At 39.1% G+C, this 26,833-nt stretch overlaps 2 protein-coding genes across 4 annotated transcripts in view; one reads left to right on the forward strand and one right to left on the reverse strand.

Annotated features, from left to right (window-relative positions):
- Positions 1 to 537: 537 nt before the first annotated feature.
- On the reverse strand, positions 538 to 13,704 carry YOD1 (YOD1 deubiquitinase). Its single transcript, XM_074222548.1, has 2 exons — positions 13,326 to 13,704; positions 538 to 11,463 (listed from the first exon to the last, which is right to left on the reverse strand). Exons 1-2 carry the CDS (start codon positions 13,702 to 13,704, stop codon positions 10,757 to 10,759), a joined length of 1,086 nt encoding a protein of 361 aa, XP_074078649.1. The 3' UTR covers positions 538 to 10,756.
- Positions 13,705 to 18,578: 4,874 nt separating this feature from the next.
- PFKFB2 (6-phosphofructo-2-kinase/fructose-2,6-biphosphatase 2) overlaps positions 18,579 to 26,833 on the forward strand; it is a 35,874-nt gene continuing 27,619 nt past the window's right edge. For all 3 annotated transcript variants that reach the window (XM_074222550.1, XM_074222551.1, XM_074222549.1), the window contains exons 1-2: positions 18,579 to 18,664; positions 19,427 to 19,544. In XM_074222550.1, the coding sequence (XP_074078651.1) occupies positions 19,460 to 19,544 (85 nt within the window). In that variant the 5' untranslated portion in view covers positions 18,579 to 18,664; positions 19,427 to 19,459. The remainder of the gene's footprint in view (positions 18,665 to 19,426; positions 19,545 to 26,833) is intronic.

Raw genomic sequence — 26,833 nt, forward strand, 5'->3', positions numbered from 1 at the left:
TTTAATCTTGTGATTTATGATTCTATTAAATTACTTGCTCAGCAAAGGACTTCTGAACTGGTTAATTAGTCAAGTAGTTCCTGGAGGTGGTAAAAGGCTTGGAGATTCCAGGACCACTTCCCCAATAGTACCAAAAAAAAGTTTAAGGTCAATTACTTCATAATGAGAAAGTTTCTTGTAAGAATCACTCTCAATCTATCATCTATCTATTTCAAGTCAAATCTAAAGCATTTTAGAAAAACAAAAGCATGCTTTTGTAATGTAAGGTAAAGCCAACTGGTTATTTTAGGTAAAATTCAGTTTTGTTTTGTTTTGCTTTATAAGGCTGGATCTTCCATAATCTCTGTGCAGTCCACTATAGGCAAAACTGGACATTCAAAATTTATTATTATCTATTTAAATCATTTATTAAAATTATAAATAAAATTTATAATTTATAGAAATTATAGAAATAAAATTTATAATTTATAGAAATAAAATTTATAATTTAAAATTATAAATAAAATGAAAAATATCATCATTAATAATAACCAAGAACCATAAGCTCACATGCTTCAACCTCCAATTTACTGGGAAATGACTTTTGGCCTAATATATTTCTTTCTTTAAAGAATTTTTTAATTTATTTAAGGCAATGGGGTTAAGTAACTTGCCCAAGGTCACACAGCTAGGCAATTATTAAGTGTCTGGGGGCACATTTGAACTCAGATCCTCCTGACTCCAGGGCTGGTGCTCTAACCACTGTACCATCTAGCTGCTCCTTGCCTAGTATATTTCTGCTAAAATATTTTGGATACCAAATCTTTTATCTGAGAGATATTATACAAAGATTATTTTTCTCAATTGACCACCTCCCTCTTTTGTCCTGTGTGTATTAATTTGGTTTGTGCAAATGCCTTTCAATTTCATGCCATCAAAATTATTATATCTTTTGTAACTCCTCAATTCATTGTCTGGTTAAAAAAACTTATCTCCTACACCCTACACTCCAAAATTGACAAAGGGAAAAATACCAAATGCTGGAAAAACTGAAGTTAAACAGAAATGTGAATGTACTGTGGGTGGAGCAGTCCAATTGGTCTAAGCAATTCTGGAAAGTGATTTGGAACCATGCTCCGAAAGTTATTAAATCATTCTCTTTCATCCAGGAAAACCACCACACTAGGTCTTTAAAGTGATCAAAGAATGAGGAAAGACCCTATGTGTTCATAAAGCATTTATAGCAGCTTTTTTGTTTGTTTTTTGGTCATAGCAAAGCACTAGAAACCGAGGGGTGCCAACTGTTTGGAAAATGACAATGAATTATGGTAGATGAATGTAATGAACTATTGAGTATGAGAAATAATGAAGGATATGATTCCAGAAAATCCTGAAGATTTGTATGAAGTTTAAATAGTATGAAATTAGCACAACTAGGAGAATGTTCTATTCTGTCATATTATTACAACAAACAACTTTGGAAGACTTAAGAATTCTGATCAGTGCAAAAATCACTTATGATTTCAGAGGACCATCTGGAGGATGAAAAATGTTACCTATCTCCTGACAGAAGAGAGATAGATTCAAAATTTAGGAGGAGATTCACATATTTGGACATGGCCAATATGATAATCTACTTTGTCTATGTGTATTTATTACAAGGATTTTGTCCTTGGTTTATTTATTGAAAAGAAAAAATGCATAATTGAAAATATTAAAAAATTTTAAAAAATATTTTCTACTTGTAGCTGAAAAAGGAATATAATCTTTTTCTCTCTCCTGATTTTTTTGGATATGATTTTTTAAGTATTCATTTTGAATTATGGGATATGGTTTGTGTTGGCCTAAACTTAATTTCCTCCAGATTAAATTTTCTCCCAGAAATTCTTATCAAATAGAGTGCCTTCCTAAATAATTTGTTTTCAACTTTCTTGAATACTAGGTTATTGTATTCCAATATTTCTCATTATCTAATAGTCTCTTCTATTACTTATCAGCTTTTCTAATTTTTAACCAATACCAAGTGATTCTGATGATTGGTGCCTTATGATTTGTGACCTGGAAATGCTGCTCCCCTTGCATTGCTACCTTAAGAAAATATTTGTCTTGCTATTGTAAATCTTTTGTTTTTCAAAACTGTTATGATTTTGAGTTCTTAAAAATATTCCTATTGATAGTAACACTTAATGGTCAATTTTATTATATTGGCAGAGCCCTGATGTGGGCATTGAATATTCCTCCTTTTAAATAGGTCTTTGTTTCTTTAGAGGAAATTGAGTTACTCAGTGGATAGAGTACAGAGCCTGGAATCAGGAAAACTTCCATCTTCTTGAGTTCAAATCCAGTCTCAGACTAGTTGTGAGACCCTGGGCAAGGCACTTAACTCAGTTCTTCATCTATAAATTGAGTTGGAGAAGGTAACAGGAAACTACTTTAGTATCTTTACAAAGAATATCCCAAATAGGGCATGAAGAGTCAAAACCGACTGAACAACAAATTATTCTTTAAGGATTATTTTGCAATTGGATCGATGTAATTATTGAATAAACTTTGGTTGACTAACTCCCAAATAGTTTATGCAAGGATAATCATGAATTTAAATGCTTTTGTTAAGACAATTGTTGTTTTCATGTTTAGCATTCATCCTTGAGTAAATCAAATTAGTCATAAGGAATGATTTGTTGGATAAATTGCTGTAGTCCATTTGATAAGAAATTTTAGAAATTCTTAGTGCTTCTTTTACTCAAATGAGATTCAAAAAAATACCTAGGTCTCAGTAAATGTTTATGAAATGTCTCAACCTTTCTTAAGATTTGGATAAAGTGTCCATTCATTCATCTTCTGTTTTCTTAAGGAACAAATTCAATGTCTCTTCTCCCACATTCTACTGGACAAAGCAATTATGAATGGTGAAAGAGCCAGAAGGCACTTCAAATATCATTTAGCCCAATACTTTCATTTACAAAAAAAAATTAGCTTCAGAAAAGCAAGATCACTTATCCAGGATCTCACAGGTTAGCGACAAGTCAGGTCATCTCCTGGAAGAAGCAAAGTGGGGGGGGGCAGCTAGGTGGCACAGTGGACAAGAGCACTGGCTCTAGTCAGGAGTACCTGAGTTCACATCTGACCTCAGACACTTAATAATTACCTGTGTGGCCTTGGGCAAGCCATTTAACCCCATTGCCTTGCAAAAAAAAAAAAAGCAAAAGGGGTAGGTTAGGGAAAAGTCATTATGGAATAGCAATCTCAAGGTTCAGACCTCAGAGGCCATTTGAGATAACCTGAATTTGAATGAGAATCCCCTCTACAACATGATATCTAGTCTTCTTAGTGTAGTAAAAGGAAACTCACTAACTTCTGAGACAGGAATTTCATTCAATATTCAGACAGCTCTAACTGTAAAGAAATTTTCCTTATATCAAGCCATAATCTGCTTCTTTTCAATGCACACTAGTTACTTTTAACTCTGCTCTCTGGGATCTAGTAAAACAAATCTAAAAAAGTTTAGTAACAAAAAAACCCTACATGATGGACATTTAAATGCTTATAGATACATAAAATATTGCACTGACTTCCTTTCTTTTCCAGGTTTTATATTTCCTGTTGCTTGGGGAAAAAAAAATCCTTAATGCCTTAGTCATCAAAGTTTGTCTTTTGAATTCTTTCCAGTTTTACAAATGTGGCCCCAAATAAAATACAATACTTTAGATATAGTCTGATCGGGGTAGGGTAAGACTATTACATTCCTAGTTTTGGTTGCCAGAACTCTTATTAAACAGCTTAAAATCACATCGGGTTTTTTTTCATTTACTAACCTAGATTCACTTAGAGCCATGGCATCCTTGATATACTTACTGTGCCATTCTTCTGTAAACATCCTGTTGGCTGCCTTTGCTTATATTATTTATACATATCTTTTCAAAATAAAAGCTATTCTCTTTGAATATAAGAGTTTATATGTGCATCTACTGGGCAGTCACCATTATTCATTTTTATCAAAATTGTTTCACTTCGTGTCTTCAGAATTTCATTCTTGAGAGCTTCTTATTCCTCCTGGGTTGGATTCACCTAGAGAATTTTAGCACCTGGAGTCCTAACTAAAACTGCTCTTGAAGCACAGAATTCCGAAATCTGGGCTATTTCATATCTTGAGGCTTTCCTTTCCTTCACTATCACAAATTCCAAAGACTGAATGTTCACTTTTTCTTAAGACTCTACATTGCTTTGGGAATCACAGGTCTTTATCCTATCCTCTATCCCAATGACAATTTTATTACCACCAGGTTAGGGAGAGATGGGTTAATCTATCATCTCCAAGTCACTAAAGTGGGTCAGTTCCTGATGAGTAAGTTTTATTTCAAATAAACAGCATCCCCCAAGCTGGCAATTATGTCCAATTTCATGTCTAATATTCAGATCCAGTATAAAACTAAATGTCCATCATCCCCTGCAACAATCAAATATTTTCATCTTCAGACTGTTTCATGTCCCTCTGCTTTCATGATAATCCAGATCTTTATGTGCTTCTTATGAGCAGATGATCCCTGTAAGGTCACTTTCTGAAGATGACAATTAAGAGTACTGGAAGTATCAAATGCCATCTACTGCTAAATAAAAGAGAAAGAGCTGAGGAAAACAGTTGTTAAGATTCCCCATGGCAAGTACATTTTGGTAGAATACAGTTCATAGGTCAAAGCTGTGATCTATTGAATGATAAAACAAACAAAAAAACACCATAATACATATATACATAACTCACCAAAACTCCAAACCTAGATTGTTGGTCTGGTGCTACAGTTCACTGATAGCCAAAAAACCAAAATATTTTTAAAATGACAAACACACAAATTCAGATTGCTTAATTTATTCTTTCATAACAAGTCACTACATACATACAATTTTCAGTTATTTAAAATCATACAACTTTATAAATAAAATCAAAGCATCTTGGCAACATCAAAGTTACATAAAGATTATATGATGATACAAGAAATTTTCCTGGTAGCAGCATATTAAAGTTCTTTGTGGAAAAAAAAAAAACCCTGAATTAGCCAAGTCAAAAGAAGAGGCAAAATTATCACTCTTCCAAAGGAAAGTAATTTTAATCTAAGAAAATTAAAGAATACAAAATTGACTCCTAGTTTAAATTTTTCTACTGCTCTTTTTTAAGTCATATTCTAAAATGGTGACATTTGGCTATCTTTCCTACCCAATTTCATTCATTTTATTTCCTAAGTCTCCACTTCCCCTTGCTCTAATTTGAAAACTCTATGACAGGAAATTTACATACTTGACCACAATTCCTTTTTTGGTAAATACCTTCCCTAAGTATATTTCCTAATAGGAGTCAAGGTTAAATTAAGTAACTAGAAAAATTACCTTACTCCTCCCTTCAAAGCCATCATTACACTTTTGTTAAGTATATGAAATTTCCTGTAATACATGGCACAGAGGTAAACTGGAAAATGATCAAGAATTAAGCTACCTGGACCTCTATGGAGTTCATGAGATACAAAACAAAATACATACAATGTCCCCATTATAAAGTTTTCAAATAATGTTAATAGGAATCCTATGTCCTAAGATTTCTTTAAATTTAACTTAGTATTGGAAGCTATTGTCAATCATTCCTATCACTCAACTATATGTCTTCACCACCCCTTAACTTTTACTTGGTATGATTTTTGCCTTTTGAAAAAGGGCAGAAATATAAAAAGGCATCATAATAAACACTTAAACATAACTTTAGGCTTTAAGTGAAAAATTTTCCACATACATACTTCCTTTACTCAGACACCAACCACTGAAAGAGATGGGTAGTATAACACATAAGTTATTGCTTTCCTGATGGTCTGAAATATTCATCTTTCTGAAAAGTATTATTCAATGAGTACTAGGATTTTTATCCATTCCAGACCAGACTTCCTTTTGTTTTGGTAGCAATTATCCTTCTCTTTCTTCATTGACCCTTTTTAAAAAAGTTGCTAGACTAAGCTACCCTTTAAATTCACATAGCTGAAGACCTTAATTAGCACCCACATAAAACTACAATCGATGTGATATTTCTCAAATTAAATGTTGATGATTTGGCAAACAAAAACAATGTGACCTTACTTATTAAGAGGGAGAAAACCCTTTTGAATAAACATATTATTTTGAAACATACTATAACTGGTGTGTTAGGGATAGAGAAAAATACTCTGAGTTAGAAGGACTGAAGTTTAATCCTTTCCTGATATATACTGACTGTGTAACCTTGGACAAGTCATTAAACTTCTTAAGTGCTCTCAGGTAATGCTTTGAGTATAAATTATAGATTCATTGGTAGAGAAAGGCAATTCCTTACAATAATGAAATTAAAGGTCTCTAGACAAAAAAGTAATCTTGACAACTAAAAATCCCCAGATCCTGCTTTACAATTAAGAGTTTTGCATACTTTGTAAACTGAATACTTAAAAATTATTGCCAAAGTATTATTTGCAGCAATTAAATAGATAATTCAGAGTATCATGTCCCATATCTTTAAATTAACATCAATTTCTATATTTATTCAAAAATCTTAGGATTTCATAGCTTATTAAGATGATTATGTTTCATTTTTATAGGTAAAAAGACATAATGTCTATAAACAAAATGAAACTTTCAAGTCCACTAATACCCAAAGCCCTCCCAGCACCCCCTCCCACAAAAGACCTCTTTACTTAGCTTTAAAAAAGAATAAAGATTTTAAAAGTCTATTCTTTTCAGAACAGTCACTTCAGTTGTCTGCCCTGCAAGAATAAACTTGAATACTGAACTGTAAAAAGATACATGAAAAAAAATTACATTATGCTAGTGCATTCTGAATACATTTTGGATGTTGGGGCACAGCATGCTTCTAATAGCTACTGATGTGGAATGGTTAACACAATAAAAGAATGCTGTCTTACTGAAATACAATACATATTGGTTGAAGAAAAGAGCTGAGTATTGGCAGTTCAAGACATACATATATTGGTTTTAGTAAGGATCTTGGAGAGTGCTATATATAAAACATGTAAACTTTGTTTTACAAGTTTTAAAGTGCTGCAAATAATTACCAGGTGTGATTCTCAATATATGAAAACTGTCCATGAAGGCCACATGATTAGTTATTAAAAATTTCGCATCACTTCAACTAGTTCCAATCCTATTATAATTAGAAGAATTTTTTAAAAAGGTTTAGTGCAGACATGCAATAAATTTAAGGAAAACCTTGAAATAAACATGCTAGCCAAGTGAACTTGTCAAATACCCACATTCTAGGCACTAAAAAACATGGAGGACAGTTAGCACAGTGAGGTATACATGGACATATCGAAGGCATACAAAGTGAAACAGCTAGGTTGTAGTGAACAGAACACTAAATTTGGAATTATGATCTGGATTTGAATTAAGTCTCTATCATTTGATACCTGTGTGACTTTGGGGAAAAAAAACAACCCTCCTTTAACTCTCATCTGTAAAATGTTGGAGTTGGACTAAATAATCTCTAAGGTTCCCTTTGAAGATTAAATTCTATGAACTCTATAATCCTTTGAGAGAAAGAAATATCACTTACTCCCTAGAAAAAGGCAAGAGTGACTGGTTGTTGCTGGGGTTTTGGGACTCCATGAGATAAAGAAATACACAACTATACTGAGTTTCACCAGAGCTGTCAAACTGAAAGCACTGAAAAAAAAAATCTAAATAAAGGCAGCATTAATTGAAATTTCAATATTATCCTTTCAGTAACTCCAACTTTTCAGTGAGGAAGAAAATTCAAATCAAAAGCTAAAGCTGGAAATCAGGTTCCTAAGGAATCAACTAGTATCCTAACAGGAATATGATTACTACTTGTTATCTTTAAATGAATCACCACAAAACTGTGATGATGTATGATTAATACCGGTGGTTAGTTATTCCATCTGGGCAGCATGTAGTTAATCACTGAATGCAAAAGCAAAGTAAATGAAGATAGTTATTCCCCACCTACTTCTAAGGTCAAAGGTCTTCTAATTCAATCTGGCAATTGAGTGAATGGGACAATCCCTGTTGAGTTCAAGTGCAAACATATCGGAACTAAATTCCTTTTAAGTAGCTAAATCAGAAGATTTTCAAGGTTTGACAACACTCAAGTTTATTCAGACTAAGAGGTCAACTGAGTCAAGTATCAGCAATTTAGAATATCTTACAAGCTTGACTTTAGAACAAAAATGTAGGGACTTAAATTATATGAATAAAAACGGAATGAAGTAGGACTAGTCCATCATAAGTTTACTAGGTATATGAAGACACTTCAGTTATATTTTGGCAAATGATGGACAGTGAAAACCCTAACAATTCTGAGTATCTGTTCCCAATTTCTATGATGAGATAGACTAAACAGAGGATTCAAAAGTTTAAAATATGAAAACAAAGCTCCCTGAATAAATATTTGACACTTGGTATGAAAAAAGTAATAACTTAACATGTAAACAAAATCACCTGAATTTAATTTCTGTGCAATAACAGCATAGAGTTGTTCTGCTTTCCATTTTATCAAAATAATCTACTGTCCATACAAGAGGTTCAAAATTTAGAGTGACTAAATTTATACTAAGGCAGAGCATCAATCTGTCTCAGTCTAAATCTAAAAGAGGCAATCTAAATCTAAATCTTGAGGCAAGTGCATTAGGTCTGATATGAACCAAAAACTAAAAAGTTTTCTGACAGAAAAGTGATGCACAGTTGTATTAAGAAACCTCAATCTAAAGAATGAAGGGTGATGATGCAATTCTAAATTCCTTGGTTATAACAACATTTATTACTCTAATCACGTTTCTTAGAAAACTAAAAAGAAATTAAGAAATAATCAGTAACAAAGGACAGAAGACAAAAAAGATGTAGGTTTCACACCATTTTCAGTTATATGGACTACGACTTACAAACACTACAATAATTCACAAGTGCTGTTTTTGTTGTTAAGGCTCAGTAAAATGGAAAAAAAAACAACACTTTTTAAGACTTTTACTAATCTTAAGAGCAACTTATACCTTGAAAAGAGCTATAGAAATAAAAGGTACTCAATTTTTAAAAGTATTCAAACACACTTTGTTCATTATTCCTTAAATATAAATTTTCCTAAATTTCCCCTAAAATGTAAGCAATGTTGGGACAAGGTTGCCCTAAGACAGTGTCTTGCACATACCAGATTGCTTAATAATTGTGGAAATGTTCACAATGTTAAATGTAAATTTTCACCCTAAGAACTCAGAAAAAGCATTTCTCTAATTCAAAAGATCAAACCCCCAAAATGCGCTTAAGGAGACATTTAAGTGATTTCAATTAAAACATGCAATTTGTTTGCCAGACTCTTAACTGCACCCAAACAGATCAAGATTCTTATGGTTGTACAATGTTCTATTAGTTTTGATTTAACATCCCTGATCATAAGTAGAAGTGTGAAAGAGGTAGTAGACAACTTGACCTGGGAGAGCTTATATTGAAGCTCAGTTTCTGAGAGGGTGACTAGCTGATTTAGCCCAACAAGCAAAGGGGTACACAACTAATGTGGAGAAAAGGACAATTCTGAGATAGTTCAAAAAGACAAGGATTTGGTAATGTTCCTATATTTCAGAGACAACAGTCAACTTTTTTTCTTCCAAAACAACGTAGTCACTGTCACTCAGAACCTCAAAATTGTGCAAAGGGAAAAATGAGAAATAAGATGGAAATTTCAAAATGCTAGTCTGTAGAAATTAGACGACTTACAGGCATTGTTTTTTTAGTGGTGACAATAGGGCTAACAACAATTCAAGATATGTAAGCCTGTGTGTTTAACATGAAAACAAATATTACTTAAGTGAGGAAGTCATTATAATAAGGATTCAAACTTTACCAGGTCACCTCAGCTTAAAAGAAAAATTCAAAATATAGAATAAAAAGCAGAAGAAATTAAACACACACAAGATAAAAACAAACCAAACATCTTTTGCAAAGTTTGAGTACTCAAATTCCAAGGAACTTCAATTAAAATTTTTTTAAAGCTATGCTTAATTTAAAATCTTATCCAATAAGATATTAGCTAATAAAAATTAAGTTAAAACAAGGATACTGGTCTTTTAAAGCTTCAGGCAGCTCCTTCACCATAGTTATGTATTTAGGCACCTTATCCTCTACATTCTACTTTTATATCCTATAATCTTAAAACAGGGCACTGTCAGATTCAGTTTTTGAGATAACACAGTTATAGTTATCATTCCTGGAGAAACTGCTCGTGTAATGTACTTATACTGTACAAAGTACTTGCATGAAAAATCTACCAACTTTCAGCATAAAATCAGGTTGACCACTCAGCACGTCATTTAAGGAATTGCTCCTTAACTGGAGTCATAATTTAGAAACCAGTTTTAAGTTTTCAAACTCCGTGTTATTCAAAGGTCTAAGCTGCTCGAGACACTGTTGTGTGTATATGCAGTGGTGTCACATGAAGCCTTCCACATGACCCCCAGATGTGCCAGGTGTATTCTTCCATCAGTTAATGCTGCTTGTAGGAATAAGGGCACCACTCACTGTCACACCTGGCAGGAAGAGAGCATGTATCACCACTGTAGACACAGATCTGTAAACTTGCACACTAATTTTAATCTTAACAAGGAATCCTAGTGTCTTCATTGTCTTAAGTAAAAGGGTGTTTCAAGCATTATGTCTTTTTGTCTTTTAGGTTTAGAGAGCTTATTGGAAAACCCAGAGCCTTCTGGATGACTGAGGTAGTAGACAATGCCTCCTCCTGAATAGATCACACCTCTCCAAAGTTGGTATGGCCAGTCTCCTTGGCATGTTCCCTTGCTTCTGCCTGTCCAGTTAACCCCTTTTGGCACACCATGCATCTCAGGGTGAATCGGTTTACATCTGTAAACTGCCTCTTTCTTCTAGCTTCATCTGCCAATTCCAATGCTTGTGCAAGAACAATATCATCATTGGAGGAAAAGATGGTCAAAGGAGGGCTGTCTGGGTCAGGGAAGTTTCGCTGAAGTGGATCATAGTGGATGCCATCATAAATTAGTAGTACCCTTTTGGGGTAACCAGCATCTTCCCCAAAGCGGTCAATTCTGACTGTCTGTGTGTCCACTACACAAATTTCACACTGATAAAACTTTGACAAAATGGATATCTCAATAGCTCCTCCCCAAGTGTCATCCCTTCTAATCCAGTCACAGTACTCTTGATTTGTTTTCCCCAATAATGCCTCACAATAGAATTCTGGATCACTTGCTACTATCTCTGCTATTAGATTTCGCATCTCAGGGGCGCAAGCTGGATCCAAAACCCCCCCTTCTACTACATAGTATACACTGGTGAAAAGGCAGGAGTTATCTGCTGGGACCACAGTTCTGGTAAGCACAGGCAAAACTTCCCTGAATGAAGTATGAGCACCATGTTTTGTAACTGCAGAAGATGAAGTCTTATGCTTGGTTTTGTCCTCTTCGATGATCAGGGTATCACCTGTTAAAAATAAAGCATATCCAAAACTGCAGAGGAATGTTTAGATGAAATATGGCCTATTAACCAGTTGTAAATTACAAAAGGCATGTTATTTATAAGATGGTTTTATAAAAATGACTAATAAGGGGTAGCTAGGTAGAGAAGTGAATAGGGCACCAGTCCTGGAGTCAGGAGGACCCGAGTTCAAAATCTGGCCTCAGACACTTAATACTTACCTACCTGTGTGATATTGAGTAAGTCACCTAACCCCATTGCCTTGCAACCCCGCCTCACCAAAAGACTAATAAGCATTCATTCCTTTCTATAATCTTCCTTAGGCAATTGTTGTTTGTTCTGCTTTGATTCATGCTGCCTTCCCAATTTAGCCAGGGCAATCTGGCTACACCTCCACGTCATTCATGGCTAATATGAGAAAGGATTAAAAGCATACATTTCTAACAAGATCTACAACTTCATTAATGTGAGAGACAACTAAGTACCAAAACTGCTAGAGCATCTGGCAGAGTGTCAAGAAAACCTAACTTCAAATCTAGACTCAAGATACTTACTAGTTGGGTGAAGCAAACCCCTGTTTGCCTCAGTTTCTTCATCTGTAAAATGGGGATAGCAATAGTACTCTACCTCCCAGGACTGTTGTGAAGCTCAAATGAGATAATCATCGGTCAAGCAGTTAGCACAATAACTGACATCTAATGTTAGCCATTATCATTCCTGTTCTTATCTTTGTTGTAGGTTTTACTCCATGGATGCAACCAAAAAAAAAAATCTGTCAATCTGAAGCCAACCTTTAGATTTAGTTAGGAGGGTCCAGCCGTGTTCAAATCCAGCCTCAGACACTTAATAATTACCCAGCTGTGTGGCCTTGGGCAAGCCACTTAACCCCATTTGCCTTGCAAAACTAAAAAAAAAAAAGGGGGGGGTCTTTACAACTGTGGCCAGTTAGTTAGTCTATTCCTGGGAGAAAATTCAAAATCTTTTCAACCTATTAAAAGTGTCAGAAATTGGGGTTGCTAGAGCCCAGGCCCTGGAGTCACAGACATTTAATCATCACCTAGCTGTGGGGTCTTGGGCAAGCCACTTAACCCCATTGCCTTGCAAAAACCAAAAAAAAAAAAAAAGGGGGGGGAGGGTCTTTACAACTCTGGCCAGTTAGTTTGTTCCTGGGGGAAAATTCAAAATCTTTTCAACCTATTAAAAGTCAGAAGTTGGGGCTGCTAAATCCGGCCTCAGACACTTAATCATCACCTAGCTGTGTGGTCTTGGGCAAGCCACTTAACCCCCAAAACCAAAAAAAACCAAAAAAAAAAAAGGAAAAAAGTGTCCGAAGTTGCCCTTTTCCAGCCGCTCTTTTGAAGACCCCGGGTCATCGGAGAGGAAAGCCTCTAAGGTCGCTTCTAACTCCAAGTTGCTGTGGTACAACTTAGGAAAATACAGAAAACAAAACCAGAAAAAGGGAAAACGTGCTCGATCCGGGCCACTAGGGGGTGCGGGGCAGCGAGCGACTCGGGGGTTTCCGTCCGGAGTTTCTGACAGCCCGGGCGGCGCGGGGCGCGGGGCCCGCCAGTCGCTCCGCCGCTCCCGGGCGGCAGAGCCGGTGGGCGCCGCGGGCGCGGGCAGCAGCGGCCGCCGGGGGCGCGGGGCGGGCCGGACGCTCGGGCCCGCCGGCGCCTCCTCCCCGCTCCCTCCCGCGCCCGCCGCCGCCGCCGCCGCCGCCTCCTTTCCGAGGAGCGGGAGCCGGAGGGGCAGGCGCCAAGGCCAGGGGGCGGCGGCCCCAACGTTCCGAGCCGAGGGCCGTCAGTTCGGCCCGGCCCCGCGGGAGCGCGCCCGCCCAGGCCCGGCCCGCCCAGGCCCGGCGCCCTTACCCGACTGGATGGGCAGGTCCCCCAGCACGGTCTCCCCGTTGCTGAGGTCCAGGCACTCCGGCGGGAAGCCGACCAGGACCCGCTGCCCGCCGGGGGCGATCCCGGTGACGGCGGCGATCTGGCCCTCGAGCTCGCGCACGCGGGAGCGGCTCGAGAGGCCCTGCAGGACGTGGGTGCCGTTCTTGGCCTTGCAGCGGAGCCGCCACATCGCGCCCGCCGGACCCTCCCGGGCCCGCCCGCCCGCCCGCCACGCCGCCGCCGCCGCCGCCGCCGCCGCCGCCCCCGCCGCCGCCGCCGCCGCACGGAGGGAGACGCCGCCGCCGGGGCAACCGGCCGGCGGATGGGAACTAAAATGGTCGCCCCCGGCCGGGGGAAACATCGCGAGACGCGGCCACGCCCCCTCCCCGCCCTCCGGGGGCCCGGCCTCGCGAGACTTCCGCCGGGCCCGGCACAACCTCCGGGGAAGCCGGCGGAGTCTTAAAGGGACCAGAGCCCCTTTCCCGCCCCCGCTCCCGCCGCCCGGCCCTCGCCAGCCCCGCGATGCGCCACAGGCCGGTGACTGCGGGCTCCGGGAACGTGGCCCGGTCCGCGGCCCCCACGCGCTGCGGCCTCGGGCGAAGAGGCCGGAAACGGACCCTCCCCGCAGCGGCGCGGGCGGGAAGGAGAGGAATCCGCGGGCGGAGCACCCAGGGAGGCGGCGCGGGGCCGGGCGCGGGGCCGGCGCGGGCCGCCCGCACTGACGCACCGCGGGGGCAGCGCCGGCCGGGCCACCCCGAGGGAGCCCGCGCAGGTGAGGCGCAGCCGGGAGGCGGGCCGAGCGCGGGCACGAAAGCAACCGCGCGCCTGCGGACCGCGCAGGGGGCCCTTGGTGCCAAGGACCCAGACTCTTGTTTTTGGGGTCTAGGGGCGCTTTTGCAAGGCAGTGGGGTTAAGTGACTCGCCCAAGGCCACACAGCTAGGCCATTATTAAGTGTCTGAGGCCGGATTGGAACTCAGGTCCTCCTGACTCCAGGGACCACCTGCCTGCCCCAAGGACACGATTTTTCAAAAATGGTTTTCACACAGTATAATGATAGCTCTAAAATGTGTGGGAGTACATGTAGTCTATATGATACGCACATGTCATGCATATACATCACACATGCACATATACATGCATATGTATGTGATATATATGTACGATTTTTAAAAAAGTGGTTTTCACACATAATGATAGCTCTAAAATGTGTGTGTACATGTAGTCTATATGATATACACATGCCATGTATATGCATCACACATGCACATATACACATATATGTATGCGATATATACACGATTTTTAAAAGTGGTTTTCACACATAATGATAGCTCTAAAATGTGTGAGCATATGTAGTCTATATAACATGTTACATACATATGTATGCATTATATATATGATTTTTTAAAAAGTGGTTTTCATATGAGCTCTAAAATGTGTGTGAACATAAGTAGCCTATGTAACATATATTATGTGTGTTATATATGTATATTTATATATTTGTATATTTATGTATGTGTTATGTATGCAATGTTTTAAAAAGTGGTTTTCACACATAACTCTAAAATGTGAGTATATGTAGTCTGCATAAAACGTTACATGCATGCATTATATATGTATATATGCACGTACACATGTATGTTTTTATATGTGCATGCGTTATATATGTGATTTTAAAAAGTGATCTTCACATATAGCTCTAAAATGTGTGAGTATATGTAGTCTATAGAACACATATGTTATATGCATGCATTATATATGTGATATATGTACAACTTTAAAAGTGGTTTTCACACATAATGATAGCTCTAAAATGTGTGTGAGCACATGTAGTCTATATAACATGTTACACATACACACGTACATGCATATTTATATATGTATGCATTATATATGATTTTTAAAAAGTGATTTTCATATGAGCTCTAAAATGTGTGTGAACACAAGTAGCCTATATAACACACATGTGTTATATATGTCTACATATGTGTGCTCATGCACACACATCTATTTGTATTAGTATGTGCATGTATGACTGCGTGCAGTGTTTCAAACAGTGATTTTCGCACATGGCAGCTCTAAAATGCGAGTGTATGTGGTCTATATAACATATGTTATATGTATGCATTATATATGTACACACATAAGTTTATGTTTTATATGTGTATGTGTTCTATATGATTTTTAAAGTGGTTTTCACATATAATAGCTCTAAAATAAATGCGAGTATATGTGGTCTATATAACATATATGTTGCATGTGTGCGTTATATGTATATGTATATATGTATGCATTATGTACGTTTTTAAAAGTGGTTGTCACACATAATAGCTCTAAAATGTGCATGAGCATATGCACTCTACATAACATCTGTTACATGCATGCATTACATGTATATATGCATGCACACACAAATGCACACATACATGCATTATATATGATTTTAAGTGGTTTCACATATAATAATAGCTCTAAAACGCATGAGTACATGTAGTATATATAACATATATATGTTATATGTATGCATTATATGCATGTATATATACATGTATTATATACAATTTTTAAAAAGTGGTTTTCACACATTATAATAATAGCTCTAAAATGTGTGTGTGTGTGTGTGTGTGTGTGTGTGTGTGTCTATTAATCACACTGTTTTGCAACTTAAGTACTGCCTGGAACAAGGCAATAGAATAATGGTAAGTTACTATTATTATATTTTCTTAGAACACTAACATTACATTATATATTACAGACATATTAATATAGAATAATTTATTTAATTTGAACTTGGATTTTTCTGTATCCAGTGCACTCTCCACCATGCTACTTACCTAGCTACATCATGATCCTGTGATAATACCATAAATTATCATATAAATATTATACAGTTATTGAATACCATATCTATGTTATATAATAAATGTCAGTTCGTTGTTATATACACTGTATGATTTGTATATTGCCTATTATATAATGTATATATTTATATAATACATAAATATATATTTTTATATACTATATAATAATAGCATATTATATAATAACATTTTAATGCATTTATATTGTGTTATAAATAGACATAATCTATAATATTTGATAATATTATTTATTACATAATATGCTGTTAATAATGTTATTATTATCATTATGCAGCTAGATAACATAGTATATAGAGCACTGGACTTGGAATCAGGAAGACCTGAGTTCAGACTCATAATTTTTGTGACTCTCAGCAAGTCACTTCGCACTGCTTTGCTTCTTCATCTATAAAATGGGGATTAAAAATAAGCTAAATATAAATATAAAAATAAGCTAAAAATACTACCTCTCTCCCAGAGTTGTTTTGGGATTAGAATGGGATTACATATATAAAAAGCTTTCCAGACTTTAAAGTGCTATGCAAATACTAGCTAATATTATCCCATTTCATATTAGAAAACTAGGGTTATAAAAATAAAGTAACTTGTCTATAGTCACACAGTTACTAAGTATCAGAGGCAAAACTTAAAATCAATCTTCCCAACTTCAAGTTCATGGTGCTATTTACTAATAATTATATACTTTGTACTTTAATCGGGTATCAAATATGTTTTAAACTCCTGCCATATAAAACCTGTATTAGACAGTAGAAATATAAAATCAACAGGGAAACAGTCTGACAATGACTTTATATTCTATTGGGTTGAGATCACATCATGCAGACAAAGAAATAGTGTCTGTACAGAATAAATACATAGATGGGTGACACTAGCAGTTGGAGTAATGAGAAAAGGCAGGTGGGATGTAGCCCTTAAACTGTGATTTGAAGGAAACTAAAGATTGAAGGGGAGGGGGGTGAAAGATCTGAGTGTTCCAGACTTGAGACAGAATGCAAAGGCATAGTGACAAAAAAAAAAAACCTGTAAAGAATAGCAGATGGTGGTTAACAAATAGCAAATTGAAGACCCAGGAGTCTCACTAGGGTCTTCTGATGCCAAAGTCTATTACCTTCTTACAGCTACTGCATGTGAACTTTCAATCAAAATAGTTTTTAAAATGTGTAGATATAAGGTACTAAGTATATAAAAAATTACGTAGGCCCTACTCTCATTGATATTAAGATCCAAGATGGAAAGGTACACAAAGGGGAGGAAGAGGAGAGACCCAGGAGGAAATGTCATGAGGGTAAAGGAGAGACTCATATTAGTCCTAAAGCGAATTCCTTTTAGATGAATTCCACAACTCTTCCCTTGGACCTAAATCCTAGAGAGAACTCACAACAGCAAGTCTTTGATTTAAAGATGGGTGTGTCATGACTACTATTTGACACAGGGTATACACCCATGAATTATAAAGAGTGACTATATCTGAAAAATATGACATCTACATTTAGCAATAAGCTTTTTTCCTCGGGACTCACAAACAACTCTTGGTAAGATGGTCTGCCCATTTCCTAGCATCATGGATAGCACTTCTACACTGTCCTCAACTCCAGAGATCTTCATCCCTCCTTGGATGAAATACTATATCCAATTTCCAAAGCTTGATACTAAACTGAAAGATAAGGCTTCTGAGGTACAATTGTTTGTCAGTCTATTGTGCAAGCCTGACCCTGACAAAAAGTCAGTGAAGAAGGTGGAAGAAAAGTCAAGTAGGAAACTGAATACCCTGGGAGACACATGGGGTCTTTGATTCTGTAATGCCGGGGGAGGGCGGCATTGGTCATGAACATGGGAGACTCAAGTCCGAAAGGGGAATATTTCATCTTAGGAAAATGAATACCATCCCATGCTCATGTGCATCTCGTCTTAGCAAAGCCCTTTCCCCAACCACAGTTCAACATGTGGGATCAATCTTTTTTTTTTTTTACTAAGTTCCACCGGAACACCGAAATAAAAGAGTTAATGGAAGACCACACCCTCAGAGGACAGCTGTTTAATTTAGTTCATTGAGAAGTGGCCCGCGGGCCGTTCTCGCGAGATTCTAAAAGAAACGCCTGCCTTTTCCGTAGCTCCGGCGCCCGGGTTGCCCGGCAACGAGGTAGCCAGTCCTCCTCCCTGCTAGGTAACCTGAGGGCACAGGCTGGGTCCTCTGCGCATCCCCCCTCCTGCCCGGCGCTGGCGTCATCATTTCCAGCAAGAGCCCAGCCCCTTGAGACTCTACGGGCTCCGATTGGCTGATTGCGGGCTCCAGGTGAAGGCGCGCGCAGGGGGTGGGGTCGCCGGGTGGGCGGGGCCAAACGGGTAGCTGATTTGAATGTGATTTGCATGCCCGGCCCCCGTCCGCGGTGCCGTTGGGTTCCCAGGGGACTCGGCTGGTCCTCGGCCGGGATCACAAGGTGAGAAGTTGCTGCGCAGGGCCGAGGATGGATGGGGCCTGGGGCCGGGCGGGAGGGGGCCGGTCGATGCTTTAGGGTAAGAACCTGGAGAATGATAAACGAGGGAGCCCTGGTGCCGGTGCACTGCAGGCTGCGGAGAATACTGCGATGCTGACAACCTGGAGGTTGCAGGGGGGGCGGGGAGAAAGGGACCCTTGAAGGCCCGGCGGGGTCTGTGAAAGCATCTTAAATAAGCAAACGCCTGCTTATCCGACCCCTTCCTCCTGGCTGTTTGGTTGCGGGCGGGGGGTGGGGAGGAGTCTAGAAACGGGAGGAGTCAGCACCCGGTTTCTGGTGAAGAATCAACCTTTGTCCTGCAGTATCATATTGGAAAAGTCACTTAATCTCCGCGGGCCTCAGTTTACCCTTAGAATCTAGCAATTCCTCCTTAGCCCAGGAGCATTGGTGGATGAATGTGTAAGAGGACCCAGGTTGGAAGCGGTTTTAGGAACCGAGGGGAAAGTGTAGCGTGTTGAAGCTGTCTTGGCTTCCTGCTAGTTACCCTTTTTACACACCGCCTTCCTGCTCACAGACTTTCGCACCTAGCATTTCTTTCGAGAGGGCCCAGTGAGTGAGTATTTGATGCTTTGGATTTCTGACTTGTTAGTTGCCCGGGTCTCTTGTTTTCTCCTTATGACGATGGGTTGTGGGGGTGGTGGTGCATAGGAGTGTGTATCTTGCTTCTTTTCTAGCTTCACTTTCCTCCTCTCTTGTCTCTTCTAGAAGCTCCCCTGGGCCTCGAGTCACTGAACTGCCATGTCTGGAAATCCGGTGCCAACCTCAGAGCAGAACAGTCATGAAAACAAGGCTACAAATCTTAGGCAATCAGAGAAGAAATGCTGTGAGTACTGGGGATAAGGCTATTCCAGTTTTCAGCCTTTCTTCCTTACAAACACCCCTGTGAGACAGGTAGCATGTTCTCCTTTTCAGGAAACTGAGAATCAGATCCATTAAGAATCAGTCATAGGTAATAAATATCAAGGCTGGGGCTCAGCTAGGTCTCCTGAGTTGAAGTGCAGTGGTCTTTCCAGAGGGGCTTGCCACTCAATATGGGAGAGAAATGTTTGTATAATGTATATAAAGATACATGTGTGTAAAATAATGCATTTAAAATCCTTTTCAAACCTTAAAGTGATTTACAAATGTCAGTGATGATCTTGTCAGTATGCAACCTGAGAGCACAGATGCTGTTGAACTTTTTGTGATCAAAGTGGGAGTCCCTTCCCTGCTTTGCATACAGTATCAAAAATAGAAGTTATTTCCTCCTTCCCTCTTCCAAACATCAAGGGCATCACCTAGGATTGCAACCTCAGTGTTCTCCTCATCTTCTCACTCTATTCAGTTGCCAATTCTAGCTATTTCAACCTTCTTAACATTTTTCAGATGCGTATTTCCCTTTCTTTTCACTTATATTGTCTCTACTCCAGGTGAAGCTCTCATTATCCTCCTGTCTTTGAGCTATTGCAATAGCCATTTAACTGGCTTCTTGGCCTCAAGTTTTTCATTCCAGCCAATCTTCCCTAAGCCCCTAAAATCTAAATCTTCTAATCTCAAATATGATCTCTTTGTGCTCTTGTCACTCTCCAACTCAATAACTCCAGAGGAAGTCTAATATGCCTAGGATCAAATTAAGTCCTCTGGCATTAAAGTTCTTTGCAAACTGACCTCCTCCTACTTTTCCCACCATCTTACACTTTGTTCTCTTGCATATACTCTATGAGCTAGCCAAACCTGACCAACTTGCCATTAAATACACCATTTCCTATCTTCAAATCTATATACTAGCTATCTCTCTTGCCTAGAAACTTCCCCTCCTGACCTTTGTCTCTTAGTTTTTTGCTTCCATCAAGACTCAAGTCACATCCCAGCTTCTCCAAGAGCCCTTTCCTGCTCCTTCCTCCTTCTCAGAGGCTAGTGCTTTCTCCCCTGAAACCATCTTCTGTTTATTCTACATATTTCTTAAATATGCCTAGTTATCTATCCATTGTCTTACTCATTAGAATGTGAGCTTAAAGTCAGGAATTTAAAATAAATTTGCTTTTCTTTGCATCTCTAATAGGACATTTTTGGCATATATATTAGGCACATACAACTTGTCTGACTTAAAATAAAGCATTCCATTTCTCCCAGTTTATATGAGTGAATTTTCTGTTTATGAAACGAGGAGAATATTTATCCTTGGGGTCTGCCTGCTAAGGTAGGTCATAGACTCATAGGATCAACTGACTAGATGACCATGGATGTGTGTCTTATTGTCTTTGAGTCAGTTTCCTTATCTGTCAAATGGGATGATACCTGTAGTATTTAAACTCACAATATTATTATGAGACTTAAATGAGATAGTGTATGTAAAGTCTTTGCAAACTTTTAAAATGCTATATAAATATCAGGGATCCTTATTATTCTTATCCAGACGAGGCAGTGTGCTATAGTGAACAAAGGGCTGGTTTCAGGGTTTGCCTCTCACTGATACTAGCTGTGTGATCCTGGACAAGTCACTTCACTTAAATAGAAGTTACAGAACCCTGATCTGTGTCTTTGTAGAAAGTTGCAGTTATTCATCCAATCAATAAACACAGCTATTGTGTGCCAGTCACATGTTTCTACATGGGGAATTCTAAAGTGAAATCAGAGCTCTGGTCCAAAAGAAAAAGAGATTCAGAGAGCTGAAAAGATTGTTTTTGTTGTCATTTTCTCTTATGACTCCATTTGGGGTTTTCTTAGCAAAGATAATGGAGTGGTTTGTCTTTTCCTTCCCTAGCTCATTTTACAGTTGAGGAAACTGAGGCAGCCAAGGTTAAGTAACTTGCCCAGGGTCAAATAGCTAGTAAATGTCTGAGGCCAGATTTGAAATCAGGTCTTTCTGACTCCAGACCCACCACTACTGTTTGACCTTGCTGCCCTGGAAGGACCTCTGGAGATCATTTAAGTGAATACCCTCACTTTACAATGACTGACACACAGAGAGGTTTCCCTTGTCTAGTGATACTCAAGTTTCAAAACCACTATTTGAAGCCAGATCTTCTAGATCTTCTTATGTTTTGCAGTCCTTCCCCCCTTCTTCTGGTATAGGTTCAAGGGGAAGAAATACTTATCACTATTTTCACTTCCTGCTCAGCAAGTGATCTCTCTGAAGTATTATATCTGAGCAAATAACGTTATGTTCCCATTAAGGAGAACAGGGACAAGACAGGATGGGCTAGAGGCAGAGTTCTTTGTTACAATACCTACTTTCCTTTGGAAACATTGTAATGAGTAGTTGGCCTTACTGAAAACCACATCTCAAAGCTATGAACTTTGACTCTTAGCCCGTCTCAGCTCTGTGTATATGAGTGGGACACTGGACTTGGATGTGGGTTTAAGTCCCATGTCAGACACTTAGCTATGTGATCATGGACAAGTCACTCAACCTCTTGGTGCATCAGTGCTCTTATTTCTAAAATGAACAGGTTGAACTTGATGACCTTAAAGGTCCCCTAAAACTCTTAAGTCCATGATCCTATGAAGGTGCTTCCCTGCTTCACCTGGCTGTAAATTTAACCTCTTGGCTTTCAGCAGGGGCTGCTGAATCAAACATTTTCTGCTTATCTGAAAAGTTGAATATGCAGATGATTGATGCAGAGGATGAGGAAACAACACAGCAGCATTTCCATTTCTTCCTTCCATCCCATGCTCTCCCTGCTAACTTCTGTTAATTAGCCTCAAGATTTTCATAGCTGATCCCTCAAGCCCCTGTCTACTCTTTGTTTCCTGGCACTTCTGAAAGTGCTGGTGTTTAACTGGAACCTCACTTCCCAGGGAGCTCAGACAAACCTACCTGTGAATTACTCCTCCCCTTACTCTCAGAAGTATGCCAGCTCATTGCATTCTCACTGCTCTGGTTATTAATAGCAGATAAAAGCAGGAGACAGACATGGGGGAGGAAGGGATGTTTGATGTTCAAAGTTGTTCCTGGAGCCTCAACCTTGATGTCAAACCCTTGATGGTCTCATGATTAATGATGATAATCTCACATCCCTGAGCTCTTATGAAACTCTCTAGAGTTGTATGACAAAGGGGCAGCTGAGGTTGACTGCTATCTTCAGGGCTGCCCTCTTTCTGCCAAGACAGTAAGCTAGTCATTTACCATAAAATGTCCCCATGGAAAATATACTATCCAGTCTCTGCTTAGGTAGAACCTTTCTTAAAGGCTGTATGTTTAAAATGAATTTTTGTAAATATGTTGCAATTGCCTTAAAGTGAGAGTTTTGTGTAGCCTTAGAAATCACCCTCTTGATATGTTTGTTTTCTGGCCACTAGCTGGTATATGGAAGTCAATCAATAGGTATTTATTCAGCATCTACTAGGGGCCAATCACTGTGCAAGATAAAAATGAAACAGTTTCTGGCTTCAAATAGAGCTTTATATTTTATAAAGGGAGACAACATATACAAATAAGTGAATTTGGGAGTGAAGACCTGAAGGTGTATCATGGAAAGAATTTTCTGTGTGACTTTAGGTTGCTACTGATTTCACTTCTATGGGGCTCAGTTCCCTCTTCTGTCAAATGGGGAAGTTGGACCAGTTATTTTCTTAGGTCAGTTTGAAGAATAAAATGGCTAAAGTCTGATAATTAATGTGTGTGTTGAGTTATGCACTTACACTCCTAAAGAAATTGAGGTTTTGTTGGGGTTCTCTGACCCCCCCCCATACCATGACACACTTCTAGCTATCCCAGGAAGACTACCTTTTTGTTAGTCTCATGCTCTTTATGCTAATTTTCCCACTCAGATGTTTCCTTTCCTCTGTCCTTCTTCTGTGTTTAGAGGTTTGGTTCTTTGTGTCCCTGGGGAATTTCCCCTCTCAGTTTTCAGTCCAAATGGGAACAGAAAGACCCTGTCCTTCCTTCTCCTTGGATCTGCCTTCACTTCTCCCTTCTTGACTTTTGCTTTTCCCCTTTTCATTTCCCCTCCTCCCCAACAAGCACTACCTGTCTTCAGTTTCCTATCTCCCAGGATTGACATCTAAGTCAACCACTGTCAAAGAGGAAAATTCAACTGAGAGAATATTTACAGGCTCCTATTATTTCCTTGCTTCCTCCCTGCATATTATAAAAGGGTTCTATGGTTCTTTCTTGTTCACACCCTCAGCCAGTTTATTAATAGCTCAGCTATTATCCCCTAGCTACCTGATTACCCCCTTGTAGGTCAACTTGGATTCTGGAAAGGTGACAGGGAAGGGAGGAGAGAGATGGCCTGAGGGTAGCAAGATGGACTCTTAGAACCTGTATCCTCAGAACTCTTGCTCAGGGCTCAGGATAGGAGTTTCTTGAATTTTTTCCTAGAACTCCCTCACATAGCTCAGGTTGATCCAAACAAGAACAAGGTACCATTTATTATCTAGACCCTTTCTTGGGGAAAATCTCCATAGGGTTTTGGAGGGAGTTCTAATAAGAGGTTGGGTGTTTTAGTGACTAGAGTTGAATGGAGTCACAAGACTTGGATTCTAGTCAGAGCTCTCTCCCTGATAGAATATCTCTGGGACTTATTTTTCCCATCTATAAAACAGAAGTTGCCCTACTCCCCCCCCCCCCCATTTCCCATCAGGAAAGTTATGAGAAAATGACTTTGTGATTGAGAAAGCAGCTTTATTGAGAATAGAAAAAGAAATCTCTGATGGGGAGGTGGGAAGAAAGGGGAAGAGTTTTGCAGGAATTCTACAATTTTTAGAAGATTTAGTTAAGGAACAAGTCAGGGGAAAGGGAACTGGAGTCATTTGATGCATTTGATGTGATGCCCCCAGGCCCTTGGAATTTAATGTGTTAGAGATAGGACAAAGTGTTCTAAGTTGGTAACTATGGCTGTCTGTAAGAATGAATGAGGAAGGAAGCAGAGTTTGTTTCTGCAGCTTGTCAGTCCTGAGTGACAAATTTTAGGTGGGAGCAAGTGCTGTTTTCATCGGCCATTAGCAGACTCAACTTGGTTTGGTAAACACTGAGCAGCTGTGTTCCCAGGAGTTTCAGAACAACCCCCAAGCTTTGTTCCCCTGGAGAGGGGAACAGGACCCTTGGGGGAAGTGTCTAATGGGCTGTGAAGTGAGGGTGAAGCTGGTCTGAAGAAAGAAATAGCCTGGGTAATGAGTCAAGCAGTGAAGACCTGGGGAATTTGCACTACCTCTTAGCTAGAGAAAGTGAGGACTCAGGGGTTTAGCTACTTAAATCTGAGAACAGCCATCTGTTTGGGGCCATTGATCAGAGAACTAGCCTTACTCCACTGAGAACAGAAAGACACTTAACTTACCGTAGCTCAGAGATCACAAATAGCACTTAGACAAAAGAAGTTAGGAGCTGGGGACTTAGGGGAGAAATAGGAGGTAGGAAATAAAATCATGTCTCCTTCAAAATGCCTCTTATTTCACCTTTATTCTGCTTTCATTGTTTGGGGATAAGGGAGTGAATTTTCTTTTGCTTTAGTTGAGAAATAGTGGTAACAAGGTAGAGTGGTGCTACAGTGCTGAGCTTGAACATCAGAAAGACTGGGGTCTAAATCCTACTTCTGGCACTTACTAGCTTGGCAAGTCATTTAACTTTTATTCAAGAAACTCCAGGGATCTGACTTTCTATTAGATTTCATGCCTTTCACTTGTACAAGATCTATCCTTCTCATTTCACTTGAAGTTCCATCTGCTTCATTCCTTACCTTTTCATTTTTTCACCCCCAGAAAAAAATATTGCCATTCTAATGTTTGCAGCTGTACTGTATCAGTTTCCCCTAATCTTTGGGAGGGAAGAATTTTAGAGCCAGAAGGGACCCAAGAGATCATGGAGTATAAAAACTGCTCATTTTACAGAGCAAGATGCTAAAGTCCAAGGAAGGCAATGCTTTACCTAAGACTATATACCTACTAAGCAATAGGCTCTGAATTTTGAGCCCAGGTCTTAATTCCATCATTTTTATTCTCTTTGTTTCATATTATTTACTGATTTACTGTCTATTGTGTGTGTGTGTGTGTGTGTGTGTGTGTGTGGGTTTTTTTAAGAAAAAAAAGACTCTTGTTTGCTTATTTTATTTATTTATTGGTTGTTGCAAGACAAATGGGGTTAAGTGGCCTGCCCAAGGCCACAGGGCTAGGGAGTTATTGTGTCTGAGGTCGGATTTGAACTCAGGTACTCCTGACTCCAGGGCCGGTGCTCTATCCACTGTGCCACCTAGCTGCCTCTTGTTTGATTATTTAAAACAGCAACTCTTTTTTATAAACTATTTTCATTTTATTTTCTCTAAGCTCACCACAAACACATAGATTAGAGAAATAATAAACATTCTTAGGAAAAGCACAATTGCAGGTGGGAAGGCAGCACCCCAACTACTGGAAAGGAATCTTCCTGAGAATCAGACTTAAGGACTTTTCCTTACTTTCCCTTACCTCCACCTCCTTACTCCACACCTTACTCATTTTCTGCCCTCTCCACTAGCCTGGCGCTCTGCACCAAGGCAAATTATAAAAATCAGCCTTTGGAAGATGATTCCATCTTTGGACCTTCGTCCAGGCACAGGTCCCTAGACTGAGGATACTTTAGGTGAAAACAGCAAAGGGGTTTTCCTTTGTTCAAAGGCTGGAGGGATCAAGGTTCTGTTCTTGATTCACCTTGTGATCTTTGGTTCACAATTATCACACAAATAAAAATCTTCTGGGCTTCCTTTTATGTTATTTCAATGGGAAGAGATATTGTTTTCTCCTTCCATTGCCCCCATTATTTTCTGTATATTTATTTTTCTTATGTTTGTACATGATATCTACTCAAAGTAGAATATAAACCCCTTGAAGGTAGGTAGTTTTTTGTTTCTGTATTCTGGGCACAAAAATTCTTAACCTTCTTTTGTGTCATTGGATCCTTTGGTACTCTGGTGAAGTTTATCCTTTCTTGGGATAATGAATTTTTCCTTTTTGAAAAATGTTTAATTTTTTTCCAATAGCATATAAAATAAATGTTTAACATTCATTAAAAAAATTTTTGAGTTACAAATTCTCTCTCTCTCTTTCCCTGCCTCCCCATCAAGAAGGCAAGCAATTTGAGAGAGGTTTTGCATGTATAGTCACATGCAATGTATTTTCATATTAGAAAACACAAACTAAAATTTTTAAAAAAATTCA

The sequence above is a fragment of the Macrotis lagotis genome, chromosome 2 (genome assembly GCF_037893015.1).
Source record: "Macrotis lagotis isolate mMagLag1 chromosome 2, bilby.v1.9.chrom.fasta, whole genome shotgun sequence".
Lineage (NCBI taxonomy): Eukaryota > Metazoa > Chordata > Mammalia > Peramelemorphia > Peramelidae > Macrotis > Macrotis lagotis.

What these genes read in the sequence shown, in the direction of transcription:
- YOD1 (XM_074222548.1), bottom strand. Translation starts at nt 13,704, where the DNA reads ATGTTTCCCCCGGCCGGGGGCGACCATTTTAGTTCCCATCCGCCGGCC. An exon ending in GGACCTGCCCATCCAGTCGG is followed by an intron (nt 11,464 to 13,325) that starts GTAAGGGCGCCG and finishes TATTTTTAACAG; the next exon opens with GTGATACCCTGATCATCGAA.